This window comes from Megalops cyprinoides, chromosome 25 (assembly GCF_013368585.1).
Source record: "Megalops cyprinoides isolate fMegCyp1 chromosome 25, fMegCyp1.pri, whole genome shotgun sequence".
NCBI lineage: Eukaryota > Metazoa > Chordata > Actinopteri > Elopiformes > Megalopidae > Megalops > Megalops cyprinoides.
In genome coordinates this window covers 7,563,079-7,584,271 of record NC_050607.1, presented here as the reverse complement: position 1 = coordinate 7,584,271, position 21,193 = coordinate 7,563,079, and the positions used below count along the sequence as shown (strand labels likewise).

At 46.0% G+C, this 21,193-nt stretch overlaps 1 protein-coding gene across 1 annotated transcript in view; it reads right to left on the bottom strand.

Annotated features, from left to right (window-relative positions):
- LOC118771897 (plexin-A4-like) overlaps window positions 1-21,193 on the bottom strand; it is a 152,869-nt gene that overhangs the window by 61,328 nt on the left and 70,348 nt on the right. Inside the window, exon 4 of the mRNA XM_036520044.1 lies at window positions 4,796-4,927. Within this exon, the coding sequence (XP_036375937.1) occupies window positions 4,796-4,927 (132 nt within the window). The remainder of the gene's footprint in view (window positions 1-4,795; window positions 4,928-21,193) is intronic.

Below are 21,193 nucleotides of genomic sequence, written 5' to 3'. Positions count from 1 at the left end.
GGAACCTTCCAATGTTTTCCCACTAATAAAGGTCATGGCTATATTTAATGCACCAGCATTTCAGAGAATACCATTCCATAACCAGAATATACCGTTATATTTACCCTGTACATAAGAAATGATACATCCCCTCTATTTACCTATACTGTATCTGTACCGGGAAGGGATTCATCCTCCCTTTGGATATTTACCCTGTTTTACTTCTATCAGAAATAATACCTTCTCCCAGATTCATACCTGCACTATACATTACAGAAATAAGAATGGACAGGAGATAAGTTGCGTGTGTCTATTTATATTTATGTATTGAGGAAGGAAACACACAGAGCAGCAGAAAATGGTTGTGATGTCATCTTCTGCAATTTACTTATTATCTGAAGAAAGCTGTCTTCCACAGTGTAGGTATTTTCCCTCTACCTCCCACAGTGAGGTTACTGTGTCTCGCATGTCCTGCCACAGTGCAGATATTTACACTCTCTGCCTCATGCCTCATACAGTGTAGATGTTTTCTCTGTCTCCTACAGTGAGAGAAACTGTCTCTGTGTCTACTACAGTGTAGATATTTGCTCTCTGTCTCTTTCAGTGAGGGCGCTCTCTCTCTGTCTCCTGGGTGTCAGACTGTAACTCAGAGGATCAGTGTAGCATCAGTGCTCTCTCAGACCTGTCCCACGTTCTGCATTAATTATAGACCACCAGCTCCACTCAGAGCCTCAGTTAACAGCAGGGGTGAGTCACACACTCCCCCCTCCCATTCCACCTGCTAAATCTCTCCCCCCCGGCATCGGCAGCAAACCTGGGCAGAGATTTACGATGACCTGTGATCCACAGAGTGTATTTCCATGCTAACACTTCTCTCCTGCCATAAAGAGCTCTAGTGGTGGAATTCTGCCGAGCTATACCGCTGGCCTGGCCAATCAGAGGGAGAAGATATCAGCTCCTGCCACCTCATAAACTCAAACCATTTTCTGTTCACCATTTCATTACCAATGTTATGGTTCCAGGCAAGGCTGAGAGGACATGGACACACACACACGGACAAAGACACATGGAGACACACACACACACACACACACACACACGGAAACGGACACATGGAGACACACACATGGACACATGGACACACAGACACACACAGACACACACACACGCATGCGCATGCACACACACACACATACGGACATACACACGCACACGCACACACGGACGCACACATGCGCACACACACACACAAACACACACACGATTTATTCTGACAGGAGAGTCTATGATGCTCATGCCATCCATGATCTGATATATAAAATTTCTTTATTACAAACGTGACAAAAACAAATCTATTGTATTCCTTTCTCATACAATCTTTGCTGGACGCTTCAGCTACAAGGCCTGTGGCGGGAGCAGTAAGTCCATTTTACAGTGTTTGGAACAGGGCGGGGTCTACAAGGCCGGGCCGGGGACCGAAAATGCAACTGCGGCTCCCGTGAACCCTAGGACCTCTCCCCTATTAAGTGGATTTGCATGCTGGGTGTCAGGGGCATAAGTATATCAGCGCTAATTCTGTTTGGGCCGTGCCATCCTGCCCTCCGGGTACTGCATGGTGAACAGGGCCAGGAATACAGCGTGCTAACCACACAAAGCCAAACACCGCGCTTCAACACTTTCATTTCCCCTCCAGGAGTCTTTTACAGGCAGGGTGTTCCGCTTTTTTTTCAAGTTGCGCATGTTTGCTTATTTGTTGTGTGTGTGTGTGTGTGTGTGTGTGTGTGTTTGCCCTAAAGCTTTTTTTTTCATTCTATATTATATACCCATGCATATATTTATACGTATATGCACACTAACGGACGCTCTATAGTGTCTGAGGAAAATACCCTCCAGGAAAAAATGTAGGGCACTATAACAGCCCAATAAAACCACTTCACAGACTCTATGTCGCACGTGGGAATTACGTAAGTGCTCCAATGATTGTCATTAAACGCATGGTTATAATTGAAATCGGAGGTCGTCCTTATTAAACATTTTTGATGAGGTTGCAGATGCGGCTCCTGCCAGGATATGGCACGGTATACATTTCCCTCAGGGCCAAATGTAAATCAAAGCGTTTGACTTTCAGCTATTTCACATTATAGTACACAATCTTAATAATTCATTTAACTGCAGTTCATACAGCGAACATTAATAATTAATAGACAGATGTATGGTAGTGCTGCACTAGTTCTGTATTGTTACATTTGGATGATAATAAGTACCTGAGCTACCATATAGGAAATGCATATAAATACGCAACACCTCACACACAGTACTCTTCTGATAGAAGCCTATCTGTCTTGTCAGCACTGTGGCTAAATGGTGAACCTGAACCCCCCAAAAAAGACAATTCAAAAACAGTGTTCAGAAAAGTGACCACTCTCACAACCCCCGTTATTCTGAAACTGCAGCAACGTAACAAAGAACATTACATGTTTGCCATGCCACATTATTTCATGGAGAGAGACCACGGATAACATTATTCCGTAAACTAACCAAATACAGTTATAAACGATCTGCATTTGCAACAATACTGTATGTTTCCATACTGTTACGACAGAAGGACGCGGGTATGTCCGCGTGAAACAGGCTGCGTGATGTAAAGTGAGGCTGGAAGCCTTTTTCAGCTGTGCGTCAGCTGAGCAGAAGCACCCGCTGCATCAATAGCAGAGCAGCTCCTGCTAACACCTTCCATATCATTTTATCACCCGATGACAAGTGCTATAATAACAGCACACTATTTATGTGCAAGCGCCATCTGATTGCATCCGGAGCTGGGAGGACGGGGCGGGCGGCGAGAAACGGTGCGATCGGTGAGTTAATCTCACGGTTCTCTGCACTTTGGAGTGGTCAGTGCTCGGCTCCTGACCTCGCTCACTGACCTGACAAACATGCACTACACCACTCCAGCAGGCAGTGATCTCCTTCTTAATTATGGTCGCAGTTTCCTTGTGCAGAAGTGGGGAAAAAAATCCCTCAACCAGATCAGATGCCCCACACTGCTGCCCTCACTGCTCCATACTGCTGCTCTGACCGCTGCTCTACACTGCTGCTCTGACCGCTGCTCTACACTGCTGCTCTGACCGCTGCTCTACACTGCTGCTCTGACCGCTGCTCCACACTGCTGCTCTGAACACTGCTCTACACTGCTGCTCTGACCGCTGTTCCACACTGCTGCTCTGACCGCTGCTCCACACTGCTGCTCTGACCACTGCTCCACAATGCTGCCCATAGTCATGGTTCAAAGATGCATCAGGTTCTATTACAATCTGATAGGAACGGTCTGCTGAAAGGACACCTCTTTCCTTCCACATCAGTTATCTCTGCTTTGATCAGACACTGCCCTCCTTCTTAAAGAGGGGTGTTTATCTCAATCTGAAATAAGAGGTAAGTAGCCAGATTCAACGGAAGACGTAATCAGGGAGATTAATTAGTGGGTCACTGACAGCTCTCTTTGTCTTGCAGACAAGTTGCTCAGAGAGGCCAGCATATAAATGAACTCCTCTCAGGGCTTGTGTATGTGTTTGTGTGTGAGTGTGTAGGCACTGGTGTGAGGTAGCTTCATGGTAGTCCTTCATGGGCCCATTGATCACCAACTCCTAGTCTCTTCTCTGTGTCACTGCTCATATTAACAAAATCACATTAAAATGCTTAGTCTCAGATCACACTCTAAACATGCCTGATAAAGACGAGAGGGGAAAACTAAATACAGCACCTTCTCTATTGCATTACAGTATTATCATTCAGCAGATGTTCTTCTCCAGAGCATCTTATGTAGGTTACAGTTTTTACATGTTATCCATTTATACAGCTGGATCTTTGCCAAGGCAATTCTGGGTTTAGTACTTTGCCCCAGGGTACAGCAGCAGTGCCCCAGCAGGGAATTGAACCAGTGACCTTTTGGTCACAAGCCCTGCTCCTCACCACTATGCTACTCTGCCATGCAACATGCTCACAAACTCTTGAAGTACCTGATGACCAAACATGGCAGAAAAAATCCTAACACACTGATCTGAAAGAGACCCTTAAAATACAGGTTTCCTCGCAATTATCAAAGCCTCCCTGTACGATTTGCATTTAACAAGCCGATCTGATAGCCGCTGGTTAAGTCCTGTCAAATACTGCGTTAAAAAATCTGAAAACAAAAACTCAGGGAACGTGTTTTGTTGAACACAACAGGAAACCTAACCCAGAATAACAGGAACCAGAGCACATGCATCATGAAATCAGGACACACAAAGCTTCACTTCACTGTTATACCACTGAGAAATAATTCATGGCAAAGGGTTTGGGAGGGGGCTTTCATTAAATTTAAGTGCGTAAATGTATCCGCAGTCCCCAAAGAAGATGTCAAAGGACACTTGGAGAACACAACTGAATAATAACTTGCTTACTAGGATAATAGGCTAATTAGAAAGAACGTTACTGCTGGGAATTAAGGTGTCGTTATCTGATATAATGAAAAAAAGCAGCTTGTTGTGTTGTGAAATGTGAGATATCGGCAAGCTTAATAGATGAACGAGATGGTTTGTGCTGTACCTCACAAGAGAACTTGTGATGCAGTAGTGATGGTACTGCAAAAATGTTATTTTCCCAAGTGAGTATTTTCTCGCTAATAGCTCCACATTCAAAAAGTCCAGCTGCTAGTTCATGTGAGATGTGCCATGATGGAGCACATACAGAGAGTTGGAAATAACCTGCGTGTCTTGGTGTTGGTGTGTTTGGGGCCACAGAGTGGTGGTTGTCTGTGATTGGAGGAAAGGATGCCACTCACCTGTGTTTCCGACATGACATACAGGAAGTTATGGTCAGCGGAGAAGGCCATGTCCCGTAGAATGGGCCCGCTGTCCACCACTTGAACCGTCTCGTACTGCAAGGCACCGTGGGAAGGTCCATCCACGCGGACCTGAGAGAAGCAACAGGAAGAGACCGTGGGGGTTAGGCAGCTGAAGGAACACACACACTGAGGCTTCGACGCCCTCACCACATCATACATGATTAAACCATGTTTTCACATTTCTCATTCACTCAGCAGGATGCGCGCTGACACCGCTCAGATAAACTCCAGCGCTTCTCTCGCGGGCGCCACAGCTGGGTTTCAGCAATGCTCCCATCATGCCCCTGCTCTTACACAGAAGGCTCTCTCTCTGGTGAGGTCAGGCTGCTAAGAGGTAGCTATGTGTGTTGGAGAGTGGGCTCTATCCACTCCACTGGCCTGTGCTAAAAACTCAGGCTGGTCCCGGATCAGTGATCTCTGCACTATGAGCGTCACCACGATCATGGTTGAACAAACCAATCAATAGGATCCAATGGTGAGGGGACACTCTGACAGGGAGGGGGTGTAACCCTGTGGGCGAAGCATCAAGAAAGAGCACTCATCGAATACCCTCCTCTGATTATGTGTCTACACTGGCCAATAAAAATGGCCGACACTGTGTGGCTGGGGCGTGATTTATTCAGTATGAGTCCTGATCTTGCACAGTGCCATTCATTTATGCATGCTCAAACAGATGTAATACTTATTCATTAAGAAATAAGAAACACATTCATATCTTATAACACCCTGCATCAGCTCATCACAGAGAAAGTGACTTCCAAAAAGGCCACATAAAGCCACAGCAGTCATTCTGAGTAACAAAAAGCATATCAAATATGTTTTTATACATGGTGTAGTACCCCTTTAAGCCATTGAAACAAATTGCTGAGCCCTTGACAGGCACACACATATATATTCTGCTTCATTTCAGCATCAATAATGTAGATTACATATTCAAAATCCTAAATGGATTACAGTGCTAATCTCTGACATCATATTAACATAATGGAATTAATTTTGGGGGTCCTTAAATCCCACTAAATCTTGATAATGTTACTCAGATATCAGATTCTCTCTCATTTAACAAGTGTTCACATCACATTCGGCTAAATTCAATTAAATTAATTAAGAGGGAAAACTTTAAGGGATAGGGACAACAATGTCTTTTTTTACTATGTAGCATCACCTTCCTCTTCCACATACTATCATTCTGACATTTTATACATTGTGATGCTCTAACAGAGAGACAGATATGCCCCACATCAGCATGGAGCTAAATGTAGCACAGCAATTGTGTCTTGCCTTCACAAGACACTGTCAAGACTCCTCTGTTCCCACCTCAAACACACAGCACATCCACAGCATGTCCACCTAGTGGCAAGAACCTGAACTGCCACAGCATGTGAAATCAGGGAATCCTAAAAAGAGCACTTGATTGAGTATTTTGCATGAAAAGACAACTCACACTTATTATACTTAAATGCTTGCACACCCTGGCAGAATGTTTCCATGGCACTGTAGAATAACTGCTTTGTAAAAGATTCCATGTCTAGATCTGCAATGTATTCTTTATGTTAAAAGTCCTGTACCTGTATTTTTTAACTGTTCACTGGAAAACTTCAGGTACAACTATTCCCACAGGTAGAGTGCATAGTTTCTCTTGTGAACAGATCCTAGGATCATATTGTGAAACATCTATGATGAATTATCTAATGGTGTTTCTATGGTGTTTCTGCTCCATGTCTGGGTGAACCCGTGAGCCAATCCCACAGTGTCCCACTGTGCCTGGTGCTGGCAGAGTTCACAGCAAACAGGCGGTGTGATGGAGGTCACCATTCTGGTGTGGAAACCACTGAGCTTTTCCTGTCCTCATGCAGTGTCAGTTTCCTCCTCCAATGGAAACTGTACCAACTCCTCTGGCTCCGCTCGGACCTCCATTTCAGCTCTGCATGGACCTCCATTTCGGCTCTGCTTGCATGGCCAGACCAGGCAGCTTTGAGGGCAAATGTGTCAGTGCGTGTGGGTGGGAGAGGATTCATATGAGAGGAACTGGCCTTTTTCAAACAGATTTTTTTTTTTTAACGGAGCAGCTTCCATATTCTTGGTATTTTGTTATTTTAACAAAATAAATCTTTGCATAAACATCAATGTCAACAAATCAGCTAACATTAAATCTGTTTTAGATTGTGTAATTATCTAAAGGCATTAAAAGGCAATACAAACAACCAGCCATGGAAATTAATAGCACTAAGGTTGTGATGTTGCAGATATCAGGTAGCATTGTCTGGTATGTATTGATAACACAAGGCATTCAGTCAGATGACAGTCTCTCCAATACCCCCACCACAACAAGGGAGCTTCTCTGCTAAAACACATCCCTTTGTTACCCTGATGTAGTACACCTGCTCGCTCTCAGCCAACCCGAGAAAGCTGGATCACATTATGATGAGGGAAAAAAGCCTGATTACACAACACCATCAGAGGCAGGAAGTCATATCATCACACATGTCAAAGCAGCCCATCACTCTCCTGCCCTGATGGATCATTTGGCTGCTGACACTGTCAGAGTGATCTCTCTCTATCTTTCTCTCTCTCTCTCCCTCTACCATGTTTCTCCATTACTCTCTCTCTCTCTCCCCCGCAGGCAAAGGCAGAGTGACGGAGGGACTTCCTGACTCACTCACTTGAGACAGTGGCTGAATTGTAAATTTAACACCAGCTAACAGCACTGAACTCCACTGGGCACAGAAGGCATACATAACGAAAACACACACACAGAAAAGTGACATGGTACACACAGAAAGTGACATGGTACACACAGAAAAGTGACATGGTACACACAGGAAAGAAAGATGGTATACACACAGGAAACAGTGACATGGTAAACACAGGAAAGTAAGATGGTATGCACACAGGAAACAGTGACATGGTACACACAGGAAACAGTGACATGGTACACACAGGAAAGTAAGATGGTATACACACAGGAAAGTAAGATGGTATACACACAGGAAAGTAAGATGGTATACACACAGGAAACAGTGACAGTACACGCACAGGGAACTGACAGGGTATCAGAAACAGTAATACGGTACACAGAGAGAATGGTAACGTGTTACACACAGGAAAGTGGCAGAGTACAGACAGAGGACACAGTGACATTGTACACACTGACGAAAAGGGAGACAGCAGGAGAGTTATGGCACTCCATTGAGAACCACAGAGCCATACAGATGACTGTACTGTGGGATTATCTGAGTGGCACTCCAGAGTAGAGAGGTTAAATACCCTACTCCCTACATGTGAGCTGAGCTCCACCTACAGGTGTAAACTGTAGGCTTGATATCAATTAACGTTTTACTGTTAATACATACTAACAAACATAAATAATACAGACAAAAACACCACACTGATGTGCCAGAGAGTTAAACTGAACCCTGTGTGCCACCCAGAACCAGGTCTCTGATTCACTGGGCACCTCACGGCATGGGAACCACAGAACAGAACAGGCATTTTGACAGTAATTAATTCAGGGATAAACCCTCTATTCCCCAAACTCTCCCCCACCGCAGCTTCAACACCTCGCTCCAGGCCTGAGCAGCACCGGATGTCTGAATATTAATCTGTGGGACTACAGAAGAGATGAGGCAACATAGTGACATGCTCACTGCGGACTACGCTGAATGCCGAACGCAAACATCAAGGACAGACGCGCAAAACGCTCTCTCTATTCCCCACGCTGACAAAGCCAAAATCAATTTCACACGTGCTCCAGTGATGTGACAAACACATTGGACAGCGCTGTCTTGCCAGAATGTAAAAATCATACAAAAAAAAAACAGAGCAGTATTATTATTTCTGTTACTGTCAATGGAAAACCGGCTAATTTTAGCAGTTCATCGTATTAATGGAAGCCCCAGACTAAGACTACCCTCCATGCATTAATGAGAGTTATTATCTGTATAGATGTCTTTCTTTCTCTCTTTTTGTCGTCCTCTGTCAGTTTCCCTCTTTATTTCAGAACGCTTTATTTGCATGAAGTACATTACAGAAATTGCATTTTCTTGCAAACATCAAAAATTTCAAATACAGAAAATATATGCAGAACCCAATGAACACAGACACATTTCAAACATTGTAATTATAATGTGTAAGTTACTGTAGGAGTAAAGTGTTTCTTCATAGAATGGATAATTATATCCGTCTATCTAATTATTTGATACTAGTCTGCAGCGAGTGGTTACCCACTGTCCCTCAGGCGACATCTCTCTTCCTGTCTCTCACACACACACACACACACACACACACTTTAGCTCTCTTTGTCTCTCAATGTAGGAAGAAAGCCTCTTCTCAGAGAGCGCTGTGGTGGAATTTTCAAATGAAGGTGATTTTTTTTCCTGAGAAACACGCCGGAGGAAATGACACAAACCCATTTTCTTTCGCCATGTCTTTCTTTTTTTTTGCTGAGGAACCAATTATTTGCTATATATCACTGCAGACAGTGATAATGACTTCGAGTGGTGGCAGTTTTAAGGGCCGCATGCTGGAGAGGACAGATCCCAGTATCTGTGGTGTTTAATCACCGCCTGTCTGAACGCAAGAGCAGTGAGATATAGGATAACTGTGACATGGGTGTCGCAGAAAGTGCCTCTGTCTCTCATGGAGTGCTTCACTGAAACGCGTTAATGAAACACCGCAGGTGTCAATCAAAACGGGAGAATGGCGACTGACGTGAATGACTGATGTCCAAAGCTTTCTGTATATTCCTGCCACTGCATTCCTGCTGATCATATGACATACAGAGCTGCTGCTACTGGCTGTGAGCACTTCAGCCTGGATTCAAAGCACTTTACATCTGGGTAGGGCCATGTGATTTGGGGGACAAGTGTGTGTGTGTGTGTGTGTGTGTGTGTGTGTGCGCTTGTGTCTGTGGAGTCAGAGTCCAGTATGTAGCATGTATGAGAGTGATGTTTTTATTATTTCAAAGATTTTTTATTATTTTAAACATTCCTACACATGAGAATCAGGTGTGTGTGTGTGTGTGTGTGTGTCTCCCTCTCTCTCCTGCCACTGCTGGCGTGGTGCTCCCGTTCCCATGGCAACAGGGTTCTAGAGCGGCGGTGAGAACAGCAGCAGTCTGAGTGTTCTGCAGCGACATGGTGAGGGTTCTGTCAGGGGGGACACCTGCATGGCCCTGCTGGATCTCCCCTGGACCTGGACCCTCCCCTGGTTCCACCCCCTGGTCCCTCCTCGGTCATCAGACTCCAGACTGCACTGATAGAAGCTTTTGTGGACAACAGATTACTTCTCCAACACAAGTCTGCTGCGAGTTGAAGAGCAGCTGGACCAAGGTTAACAGATGGAGGCTTTCCAGATTTCTGCTTTTCTGTCTCTCTCTCCTACCCTGTCTGCCCCTTCCTCCCTCCCTGTCTCTCTGGGTGTCGGTAGCCCCTCTGAGCGCAGTCGAAAAGTCAAACAGTGCTTCTGAACACAGATGAACACAGGCTCAGATTCTGACAATGTCTTCAATTAAGTCAACAATGGGATGATCTGTTGAGCCGTAATGTCACAGCACCGTGTGTAATTACAGGCCAAACCATCAATCAGCAGCCTGTGTGCAGAGCTCAACTGATCCAGCCTGAAAAAGCTTAGCAGACTGCAGCTGTGTGAGTGTGTGTGTGCGTGTGTAAGACTGATGCCTATCCCTATTATTAACGAGATGGAGGTCTGGATGTATTCATCAGAGTACAGTAAGTTTGACATTCTTCATTTCGGTTTCTCTGTTGCAGGGCACACAGTACTTCCAACTGTCCTAAAAAGGCAATGTTTACAGACACCAAAGTGATGCTGTGCAGAAACTGCTTTAGCGGTTTAGACAGATGTGTCTAAACTCTAAATGAGCTAAGATCTTTTTTTTTTTTTTACCCACACATCATTCCATGAACATGCCAAATAGACTGTGGGCAGTAAATTAACACTATTGGTATAACCTGTTTACTGTAGGCTACAGTGAAGCAGATCATTGTACGTTGAGCTGAAAATGCCTTAAGTGTTCAGAGGTGGGTCACTAAATATTTTATTCAAGTTGATTGAAAATCAACTGCTGTTTATTCAGCTCAGAACAGAATGGCACACAACAATATTGTACATGCCAGAGTGTACGTTTATACTTCTCCAGAGAGTCGCTCAGCCAAGTATGTATTCTCTGTTTATGCTCAAATAATAATTCTGTTCTGGGACCTGGTTTCTTTTTTTCCAATATTCTAGAAGCCACGAACAGAAGCTGGTTTTTTGTTTGTTTCTGTGTTTTTAAATCTACTGCCAGGGCCCAGTTCTAGCAGCACTGCTCCAGAACACCCGGATCCTGCTGTAAAAATGTTCCTCTTCTACAATCTCACGCTGTTACACAGCCCAGCCAATGCTTGTATTCCACATAATACTCACCATTCAGTATTTTTAACTGGCATATTTTACTCAGTATTTTAATTCAGATTTTAACTAGTGAATTGACCTATGCATAAGAGGGAGCTATACAACGGCTGTGCCCCACTTGGGACTCAAACCTGTGGCTCTCAGTCACTCTAACAACAGCCTGCATTCCTGGTGACATCACAGCTGCATCCTTATATTCCTATTTCTCGCCACATCCGGAGGCTGAGGTGTGCGGCGGGATGGTATTTGAAAGAAGCTGGCAGCTACGCCAAAAACCTCCACGGGGGGGTAAGCTTGAATGGCACAGGCAACGCGCGGAGGATGGCTTCTGCCAAAAACACCTCAGAATGAGCAACCTTACAGGCTGGGGTGGGGTGGGGCTGTTTAATCTAGGGGAATAAAGCAGGAGCCAGACTCCCCCAAAACTGCCGCCTCCTGTGCAAATTATCCTGCTCAGATCCTCTTATTTGAGGCTCTAAGTTTCAATTAGTGAGGGGGTTCCTGTCCCAGAGGGCAAGAGGGACTGAACCACAGCAACCAGCCTAATGCACCTCCCCTCTCTCTCGCACTCTGCTCACCCTACACGGGTGTCCAAACCCTGGAGGACCATGTTACTGCTGGACAAAGCCACACCTTGCAAATCCCATGAACCTACACCCCATGGTATTAATCAAACACAGTGGTTTAAATAGTTCAACTTTCATCCGCAAGGATTATCATTTTGCTTGCCAAAAATATTACCAATTTATATTCCTATTGTACCAGCCAGCACACTTCAGTAGTTGGATGGTTTATATTACATTATATTGTTTGTTGAGCAGAGGCATTTATTTTACATAACATGCAGCTGATTTTTTTTTAAGTATGGTTAGGGTTTCAGTACAGGCTAAGTTGTTTGTTGCTTGGTACAACAACTGTGCCCCACTGGGGAATCGAACCAGTAACCTAGAGGTCCTGCACTTTCCCACCACACCATGCAACACTGCTTCCCTCGATCAGACAGGTGCCGGTGCACTTTGTAGACCAGCAAATGTGAATTTCCACGGTTTGACTGATTTTTTGATCACAAAACCACACAGGATTTGATGGGGGGGGGGTCTCCATACCATATGAAGCTCTGAGACCCTCGCAGCCGATTCGCCCCAAACGCAAACACACAGCGGTGGAGGTGTGTGCAGCAGGGCACGCTGACAGCTTACACACTGCGGCAGGAGTTTAATTAGAGAGGCCCTCCAGCTGTTTGCCTGCACAGTGCGCTGTGGCTGATTAGAGCTTTCTACAGGGACCCTCTGTCAGGGAGCTCTGTGCAACGCTGCTCTTTTAGAGTTCATTAATGATGAACAGAGTCCGACCGCAGCGCCGAGATTTAAGACCCGGGATTTACGCCCGCTGCTGGCGCTGCCCCCCCCCCCATACGGCTCTACAGGACACGCGGCAACTGAGCTGCATTTCGTGGAGAGAAAGCGGAAGACAAATACAGACACTGAGACGGGCATCATCGAATGAAACAGAGGGATAGAGAGAGGGTCAGACCGAGACTGGCCTCATTAAAGGAAAACTGGAGGATGTGAGAGAGGCATTTGTGTGTGTGTGTGTGTGTACGTGTATGTCTGTGTAAATGTGTGTGTGTGTGTGTGTGCGTGTATGTCTGTGTATATGGTTTTGTGTGTGTGTGTGTGTGTGTGTGTGTGTGTGTGTGTGTGTGTGTGTGTGTGTGTGCGCGTGTATGTCTGTGTATATGGTTTTGTGTGTGTATGTGTGCGTGCGTGTATGTCTGTGTATATGGTTTTGTGTGTGTGTGTGTGTGTGTGTGTGTGTGTGCGTGTGCGCGTGTGCGTGTGCGTGTGCGTGTGCGTGTGTGCGCGTGTGCGTGCGTGTGCGCGTGTGCGTGTGTGCGTGTGCGTGTGCGTGTGTGTATGGTGGGGGGGTTTCAGAGTGGGAAGGGTACTTCTGTGTGTCCTGCCCTCCTACACCTGTTCCCTCGTTCAAATAAGCCAATAAAGACAATGATACTCTCCTCACACACCTGTGGAGACTCTCAGGAAGAAAATACCTTCCTCACACGCCTGTGGAACGTGATGAGAAGGTGATACTGCCCTCCTACACCTGTGGCGGCTTTAATGGGCAATTCTAGTCACCTCACACTCCTGAGTAAGGTGATGGGAAGGTGATACTCTCCTCACACACCTGTGGAATGGGATAGGACACTGGTACCCTCCTCACACAGCTGTGGAATGGTGCAGGTGAAGCTACTCAAGGTGGCATCAGTGCCATTGCAGGGTTGTCTACCCACAATCCACCTCTGCAATGCTGAAAAAAGAACATTCTTTTAAAGTACTTGGGACTCGGTTGAGGCTATAGACATACAAATATCTATTGTCAGGGCAAGCACTTTAACCTCAAAACCACAAAATGTGAGGTCTTATAATCAGAAGGGAGCATGTTCAAAGCCCATAGGGATTTATGAAGGTTATTCCTAATTCAGTTAATATCGACCTGCACTAATGGTTGATGTATAAATGGATGAGGATATCTGCCAAGCGAGTAAATAGTATAATGTAATAATGTAAAAAAAAAAAAAAAAAAAAGACAACATTCTCCAAGCACCAGCTTTCACATTTACAAATGAAAAACATTTGCCATTCCCAAGACTAATGTAATTACTAATGCCTTTTAACAACTGGCAGAGTACTGCTAAAATTAAAATTATACAAATGAATAAAAGAGTATGTGGTGCGCACTTTGCATCATCAGAATTAACGAAGCACACAGCTCATTCAGTTTAATTATTTCAGCCGTTTCAACAGGCCCACTGTGTTTGTTTCCATTTATACGAATTCAGAACCTAATTCTCCCTTAATGAAACACGGTGCCACACTGCAAACGATTTCCGCTTAGCAGAAATTTATGTGAGTGCCGTCTGCGCTCAATTGAGCTGTGAAACTCCAAACAAACACAGAAACACAGGAGTGCTGCGTAGCAGACGTCGCTGTCGGCCTGGTGCGCGCGGTATGCAAATGACAGCATTTCATATTTCATATAAAGCGTAAGCCCCTTAATCCCGGCTGATCTCACTGAATGGCAGCTTCAGAATAATGAAAACAAAAGGCCGGCAGCTTTCCTCCAGCAGGTAGGTGCTGGGGAGAGTGTGGAGACGTTATTCCAGGGAAGCCAACGCGCTGACCCCTAGGTTTCCTCACCTCCGCGGCCTACACAGACAGTTCGTGACATCATCTCCTCTCTTATTTTCTCAGGGCTGCTGACCTGCCTCTCCAGCGTTGTCTCTCTGAAGCCGAAATACAGAATTGTGCAAAAAGGCTGGTTCCCTGAGGAGCTCCTCATATATGCCCCACCGCAAAAAGACCCTGCATCCTAGCTAACCTAACCTCCACCACACACAGACCCTGCCTCTAAGCTCCACCGCAAACAGAACCTGCATCTCACATAACCCTGGCTCCTCCTTGAGCAGGCTGCTCTGCCTGCGCCCTGGCACAGGTGTTTGAGTTGGTAAAAGGTTACACCAGAGGATTTCAGTCCTGGCTGTACCTGGCCATGCCCACACAGCAGCCCCACACTCCAACAGAAACAAGGCCGTGCGTCTCTCTTCCCAGACAAAAGAGCATCAGTCAAAGAAACTAACACCGACACCGACATCCTGAGCCTACTGTGGTTACCATAACAACTCACCAAGCGCAACCACACACTTCCACAGTAAACAGTGCAGACTGTTGCATTGTAGATGAAGACATTTAAGGCCAAAACGAGGTCTCCTCTCTGCCAACACCACCACCTCCGCAAACCTGAGTCTGAACATGGCACGCAGGCCAGACGCTGTAGCTGTAACCACCTGAAGGGGGCAACGTTGCGCACAGTGAGTGGAAACGAGTGGGAACAGGTGACACGTTAGCCGGTCAGCAGAGAGCTGCTACGGAGGCGGGGGGGTTGCTATTCAAATTAAATCAAAGGAAACATGCCCAACAGCGGCGTCGACACCTCATTAACACGTTCGGTGTCTGGAGTCTCAGTGCTCAGGTGTCTCAGGTGACGAGCTCTGTGCTGATCTCCTCCCCTCCCTGCTGTAGCAGCCCGGATGACTCATCGGTGGCGTTTCCCTCGGTAACTGTGACTGGAAGTGAATCATCACATCCAAAGTACCTGAATGCTACGCTATACTCTACTGAATACTGTAATTGAATAATGGGAAATAGTAGCTATGCCTCTATCAGCCACCAATTACCACCACAATCCATGGAGGCATGACAGGCTAATATGCTACCTGCATATAATAAAGGATCAGCAATAAAGGTGAACCATAAGACACAGTCGAATTCAACAGATATTCCATCATTGTCATTGTGAGTTGCATTATAACAAATTTCGTGATCCTCATCATAGAGGTCTGTTCTTCTTCTCCCTCGTCTTTCTCTGAGGAGCAGCGGGATCCACACAGCCAGGAGGCTCTGGTCCTTGATATGACGCCATCCTGCTGCACAGGCAACAGATCGGGCTGTTAAGCGGCTAAGATTAGAAGGAAACCGCGCTAACCGTCACAGGTGAAATTGTGGGGTGATAAAAATCAACATTTCCCACGGGAGCTGGAACAGGGTACGATAAAGCAGACTGCCTTCCCCATCAGAGGTGGAACAGGAAGCGTTAGAAACAGCAGCAGCTGCACTGCTGTCTCACCGCTGTGAGCGGAGACGAGGGGGCGCAGACGGAGCAGCCACCGAGGGCTAATCCAGTCTCAACAGGGGCGCTCGCTGGAGCGCGGAAAAAACGGAGACGTCTCTCTGTTACGTAACATCCCCCCCTAATGCCGGGTTAACATGCATGACTGCTCCGAGCTCCGAGGGAGCGACGCGGCGCTGGAGTTAGCGCGCGCGGCCGCGCTCTGCTCTGTGAGAGCGCGGCGAGGGTTAATCCTGCGATGCGCCGAGCCATTTACACGCGGCAGAGTGACACGCCGCGCAGAGGGAGCACAGCGTGATCACGTGTAGTGTCCTGGTTAGAGCACACCATTTACACGCAATTACGTTTACACGGGGGCGACTCGTCACTGAAAGGCTGCGGGTTCGATTCCCCACTGGGGCACTGCTGCTGTACCCTTGGGCAAGGTACTTAACTCAAAACTGCCGCAGTAAATATCCACTTGTATAAATGGATAACATTGTAAAATACTATAACTGATGCAAGTCGCACTGGACAAGAGTGTCTGCTAAATGGCAATAATATAATGTTACAATTCAAATTAGATTTACACCAGAACAATTAAAAGCAATATCAAATCGCGTACGCAACACCATGTCATTTGGCTACATATGATGAATATCAAGTTCTGAACTCATTATAAATGACAATAATATAATGTATTAAACAAAGACGGGTAGCTGTATCAAAATGTCAACTGATGAAATCAAAATGGGCCTTGAGTGCTTTAGTTTGGGTTAGACATCACACACAGAGGCAAAGTCCGGTGTAAGAAAGCGTTGCTGAGCAGGTGAGCAGCTCCATATGTAGTAGCTAAGACAGCAATGACATCATACCTCTGCTGGGGTATAATGAGCCAGCCTGGTTCCACCTCTGCAGTAGAAAAGAGGTGTAACGAGCCAGCCTGCTCCCAGCTCTCCTGTGAAAGAGGGATATAATGAACCAGACAGATTGCAGCTCTGCAGTGGAAAAGGGCGATGTTGTTTCCCAGTGTCTGGTCGGTCTTCGTTGTCGGTCTCCGTTAGATACATGCGCTCATAACCACGTATAATGACCCCTTCTTATCCTTAGGAGTGCTTTCATGCAAAGCAATATGTGCTTTCAGGAAAAAAAAGCCAAACTGGGTAAACATGGTTTTAAAAGTTGATAAAAAGCTAAGTCACCAGAAAAGCTGTAGGCCGTGGAAGTTGCGGTTCACCTTTTTCACAACTGCTATTTGTGATATTATCAGGGTGGAATGCTCTAATGGCTGATTCACGAAGACACACTAACACACAAAGTGTTGTTTTATTTTCCATATTGACCTGGTGACCAGTGCATCTGTTAGCCGGCTGGGTGATACCCATGTGTGAGCGACAGCTTGGTAAAAATCAGCAGTAAAAATCAAAGCATAAAGAGACTGTTCTGAACTGTCTTCTTTTCCTCCTTTAGTCAACCGTTGTTCATCTTCCAGGTTGTTCATCTATCAGGTGTGCACATAACACGCATGTCTGCCACAAAGCACCCAGGGGACACCAGGAACCTTGCGGACAGAATATACTTCAGCTGCTTTGACTGGCTAACTGGGTGATGCATTTCTGTGGTCTTCATCTGATGAGCCCCTGCTGGCCTTCAGTACAGAGCATTCTCTGCCTCTCTGGCTCCTCCATCTCTTGCTGACTTGTCTGAAACACTCACTTCATTTGTCTCCAAACTATGTATAAAGGGTTGTAAGTGTGGCTGATACGTTTTGGTAATTCCTAACACAAAACAGCATGTGCGTTTGTACTTAATTGGGTGTTTGCAATTAGGGGCCCAAAAGCTGAGTGAAGTTTGTCTGTGTTTGCTTCAGTGGATCCACAGACAGGATGCGAAAATAATTGATTACACCAAGGCTAATTACTCTGGAATGATCTTTGATCATTTCGGGGGCTAATCCTCCACAGTTCAGCAGCAACTAATCCAGCGCATTCACTCTGTGGCCATATTCAAAAAGCCTTCTCTTCAACCGCTGTTGTTGTCTCAGCATCCTACCAACCTGAGAACGTGTTGTCTGTCAGAGGTCATGACCTATGATGCAGCACAACAGCGGACTGTCCACGGTCTATAGCGTTACTGTCCCGAGGACAAAGAAGCATACAAGGTGCATCAAAACCGCATTTAAGATGCTGGGCTTTGGTCAAGAGGTTTGCCAGCTTGAATCCACCATGGATTGAACTTTAGCACATGGGACTTTGCCTCCATTGAACCAGTAAAATCTAACTGTGTCAATGGGTTATATAATCATCCTGTAAGCACTAATTAGCCATGGATACTGATCTCTCACATGCTGACAGGGAAAAGTGACTGACAGATTCAAACGGGGGGCCTTTTCATCTGAAAGCAACGTTTTCACCACACAATGGCAGGAAAAGGAACACCAAAGCATTTCTCAAGCAAAATTGCCAGTTTTTATTAAATGGAATAATTTTCTAATCAAAACATTCCCACAAATTGGCAGCACAGTGACTTCAACAGTTAGTAAATATGAAATGGGCAATTTTTTTCCTCTTCTTTCGACTCTTTTTTTTTTTTTCCTTAAAACATGTTTTTTTATGCCAAGGCAGACACGGCCGCCACATAATGAGACCTCAATTTTCAGCACATCGTCTGAGCACAGCACACCCCCGGACGGAGACAAATGAAAATAGAGAGATATAATATCTTCCCTAACTGTGACTAAAACGCCATCTAATGGGTGGCCACTTATCCTGGCCCGAGCCGTGACTGTGTTAATGAGCTTCTCCCCCAAGCGCGCTATGATCCACAAACAGAATGGCCTGCCACATGAAAAACACACCCGTCTTGGACTGCTGCGTTTCAGAGGTCACAAAGGGTACCCACGGGCAATCTCTGATCAGATTAAACCCAGGGAAAGTCTTTCGGTAGGACTGATCGAGCCTGTCTATTTAGATGTGTTATTTTGTCATTTTAATGTGCACTGTGGGTCGTTTTTAGAGCAAGCCTCAAGGTCCCTCGATACAGTCTGAACCCTGCGGTTTTAAGCTCTGCTGAGGATGAGTGTGTGTAAAAACCCAGTGGAGTGAGACAGAAAGGAACATCTGTTCTCGTAGACACCAATCCTGCATGCTTTTCACCTCACATTACTGAAAAGCACATGACTACGCTACATTACGTCTTTATGCGTGTCACTATATATGTCTGCTATCCTTTGGAGATGGGCCACAGGGCCGGGGGTTGTGCTGTGTTGGGGGTTAGGTCGTGCTACCTGAGGGGAATCGGCACCCTCTGAAATTCTGTCCTGCCTTCTGTTCGGAACACTGGAGTGGGTGACGCCGGGTCAGACCCCTCTGCCCGACCCTCACTCAACCCACTGCCAGACATCGCTGTGGGTGCACCGTTCCCATGGTAACGGGGCCAGGCTACAGAGAGGGTGAGTGCGGCTAGCCCGCCCTTTCGGGTGAGGCCCAAAGAGCTGGGTCTACTTGTGTTGAGCCCCTCATCTCTTTACCTTAAAAATACCCCTATCTGCAGATAAACAACGTGCCCTGAAAATGTCTTTCAGTATCCACAAGTGGATCAAGTTGGCTTCGCCTTTTCCCCACCTCGAGCGAGAAGCAAGGACAAGCAACAGAACCATTTGCAACTGGGACATCTGGCTGAATAATAATCATAAAAAATGCCGCTCTTTGTGAGTGTTTATTATGCTGAATGAGAGCCACAAAGATGTTACACTTCATGAATGTTTATTATGTTGAATAACAGCCACAAAGATGTTACCCTTCACAAATGTTCATTATGCTGAATATCAACCTCACACACAGACTACAGAGTCACATTTAAAACTGAATCTAGGCTGCAGACACGAGCTAATACACTACTTTGGATTGTAGAACAGATACAGAGATATTTGCAAAATCACCTGTGGCTGCTTTCAAAGGCCTCCCCCCACTGACTCCCTAATAACGCCTGTCAGAGAGTGAAAATGGCTACACAGTCGCGCTACAACAACTCATTCGCTCAGCCAGCGCCTTTTATTCTGGCCGACTTACACAGCTGACAGTTTTACATATTATCCATTTGTACAGCTGGGTATTAAATGCAGCGGCTTGGGTTAAGCACATTGCTTCGGGCTAAGGCTGGATGTTCCACCTGGGAATCGATCCTGGAACAATCTGGTTTACCGGCCCATTTCCCTAACCACCGCCGCCATCCTATTACAATTCAATTTACCTACTAACGAGGTCTGCCGGAGCAATCACAAAGTACGCTCGCGTGGTCCCAAGGAAGGAAATCCAGGAACGCGGCTCTAATACGTCCGTCTCTTTTATAGAAGTAAAATAGGTTTCTATTTAAAACCCACGCTGTCCGTCCAATAATTATGGCAGGTATTCCCAGGGCAGGCGGCGTAACCCAGTTTAGGACGGCTCGTAATGGCGGAACGGGCTGCCGTTGCCGTGGCGCGCGTAGGGAGACAGACGTTATTACAGCAGAACACTCCCTGTGGGAGCCGGTGGCCTCAGAGCAACGCAACGAGGAACAGCACAGGGCTGAGGGGGCACTGCTTAAATGTGTCTCTTTTCCACACACACACACACACACACAGATTGTTAATGCTGCTCCTGCCAGCACCAGCAAAGTCATCCTGAAATAAATGTGTGATAGTGTGAGAGTTTCGGCTGCTGCTGCTTGCCAGGATGACCAACAGGTGGCCTCGTAACTTCCTGTCAGGGTTCCTGGCTGCTGCTTCCTGAGATAACCATCAGATGGCCTCACTCACTGTGTGCTCCCTGTCTCATTTAGTTAATGTTGTTCTACATGTGTTGATTATTGTTGTCATTGTTATTGTGTGTTTTCTGTTATTTAAGCTCTGCCCTTTGCCTTCCTTGTCGCTCAGCCTTCAGCTGTGTTTTGTGTATGCACTCCTGTACCAAGCCTGCGTTTGCCTCTCGAAACTTCAGTAAAGAAAACCAACCTCTCTGCTTTTGGATTCACCCTGCTCCTTGTAACAGATAGCACTCTTATTGGAGACGCAGATAGCAGCTGATCCCCAGCACCTCCAGCTGAACCCACAGCCTCCTTCGACGGGCGGCACAGAATGGGGCTTTGAGTCCTACCATATTCCTTTGAGTCCTACCGTATATTCTTTATTAAATATGATACCTAGCATTCTGTGTCTTCCCACAATCCCACCATTACAGCCTAGCCAATGTATTTGACTCCTTTCGTTGCTACTAC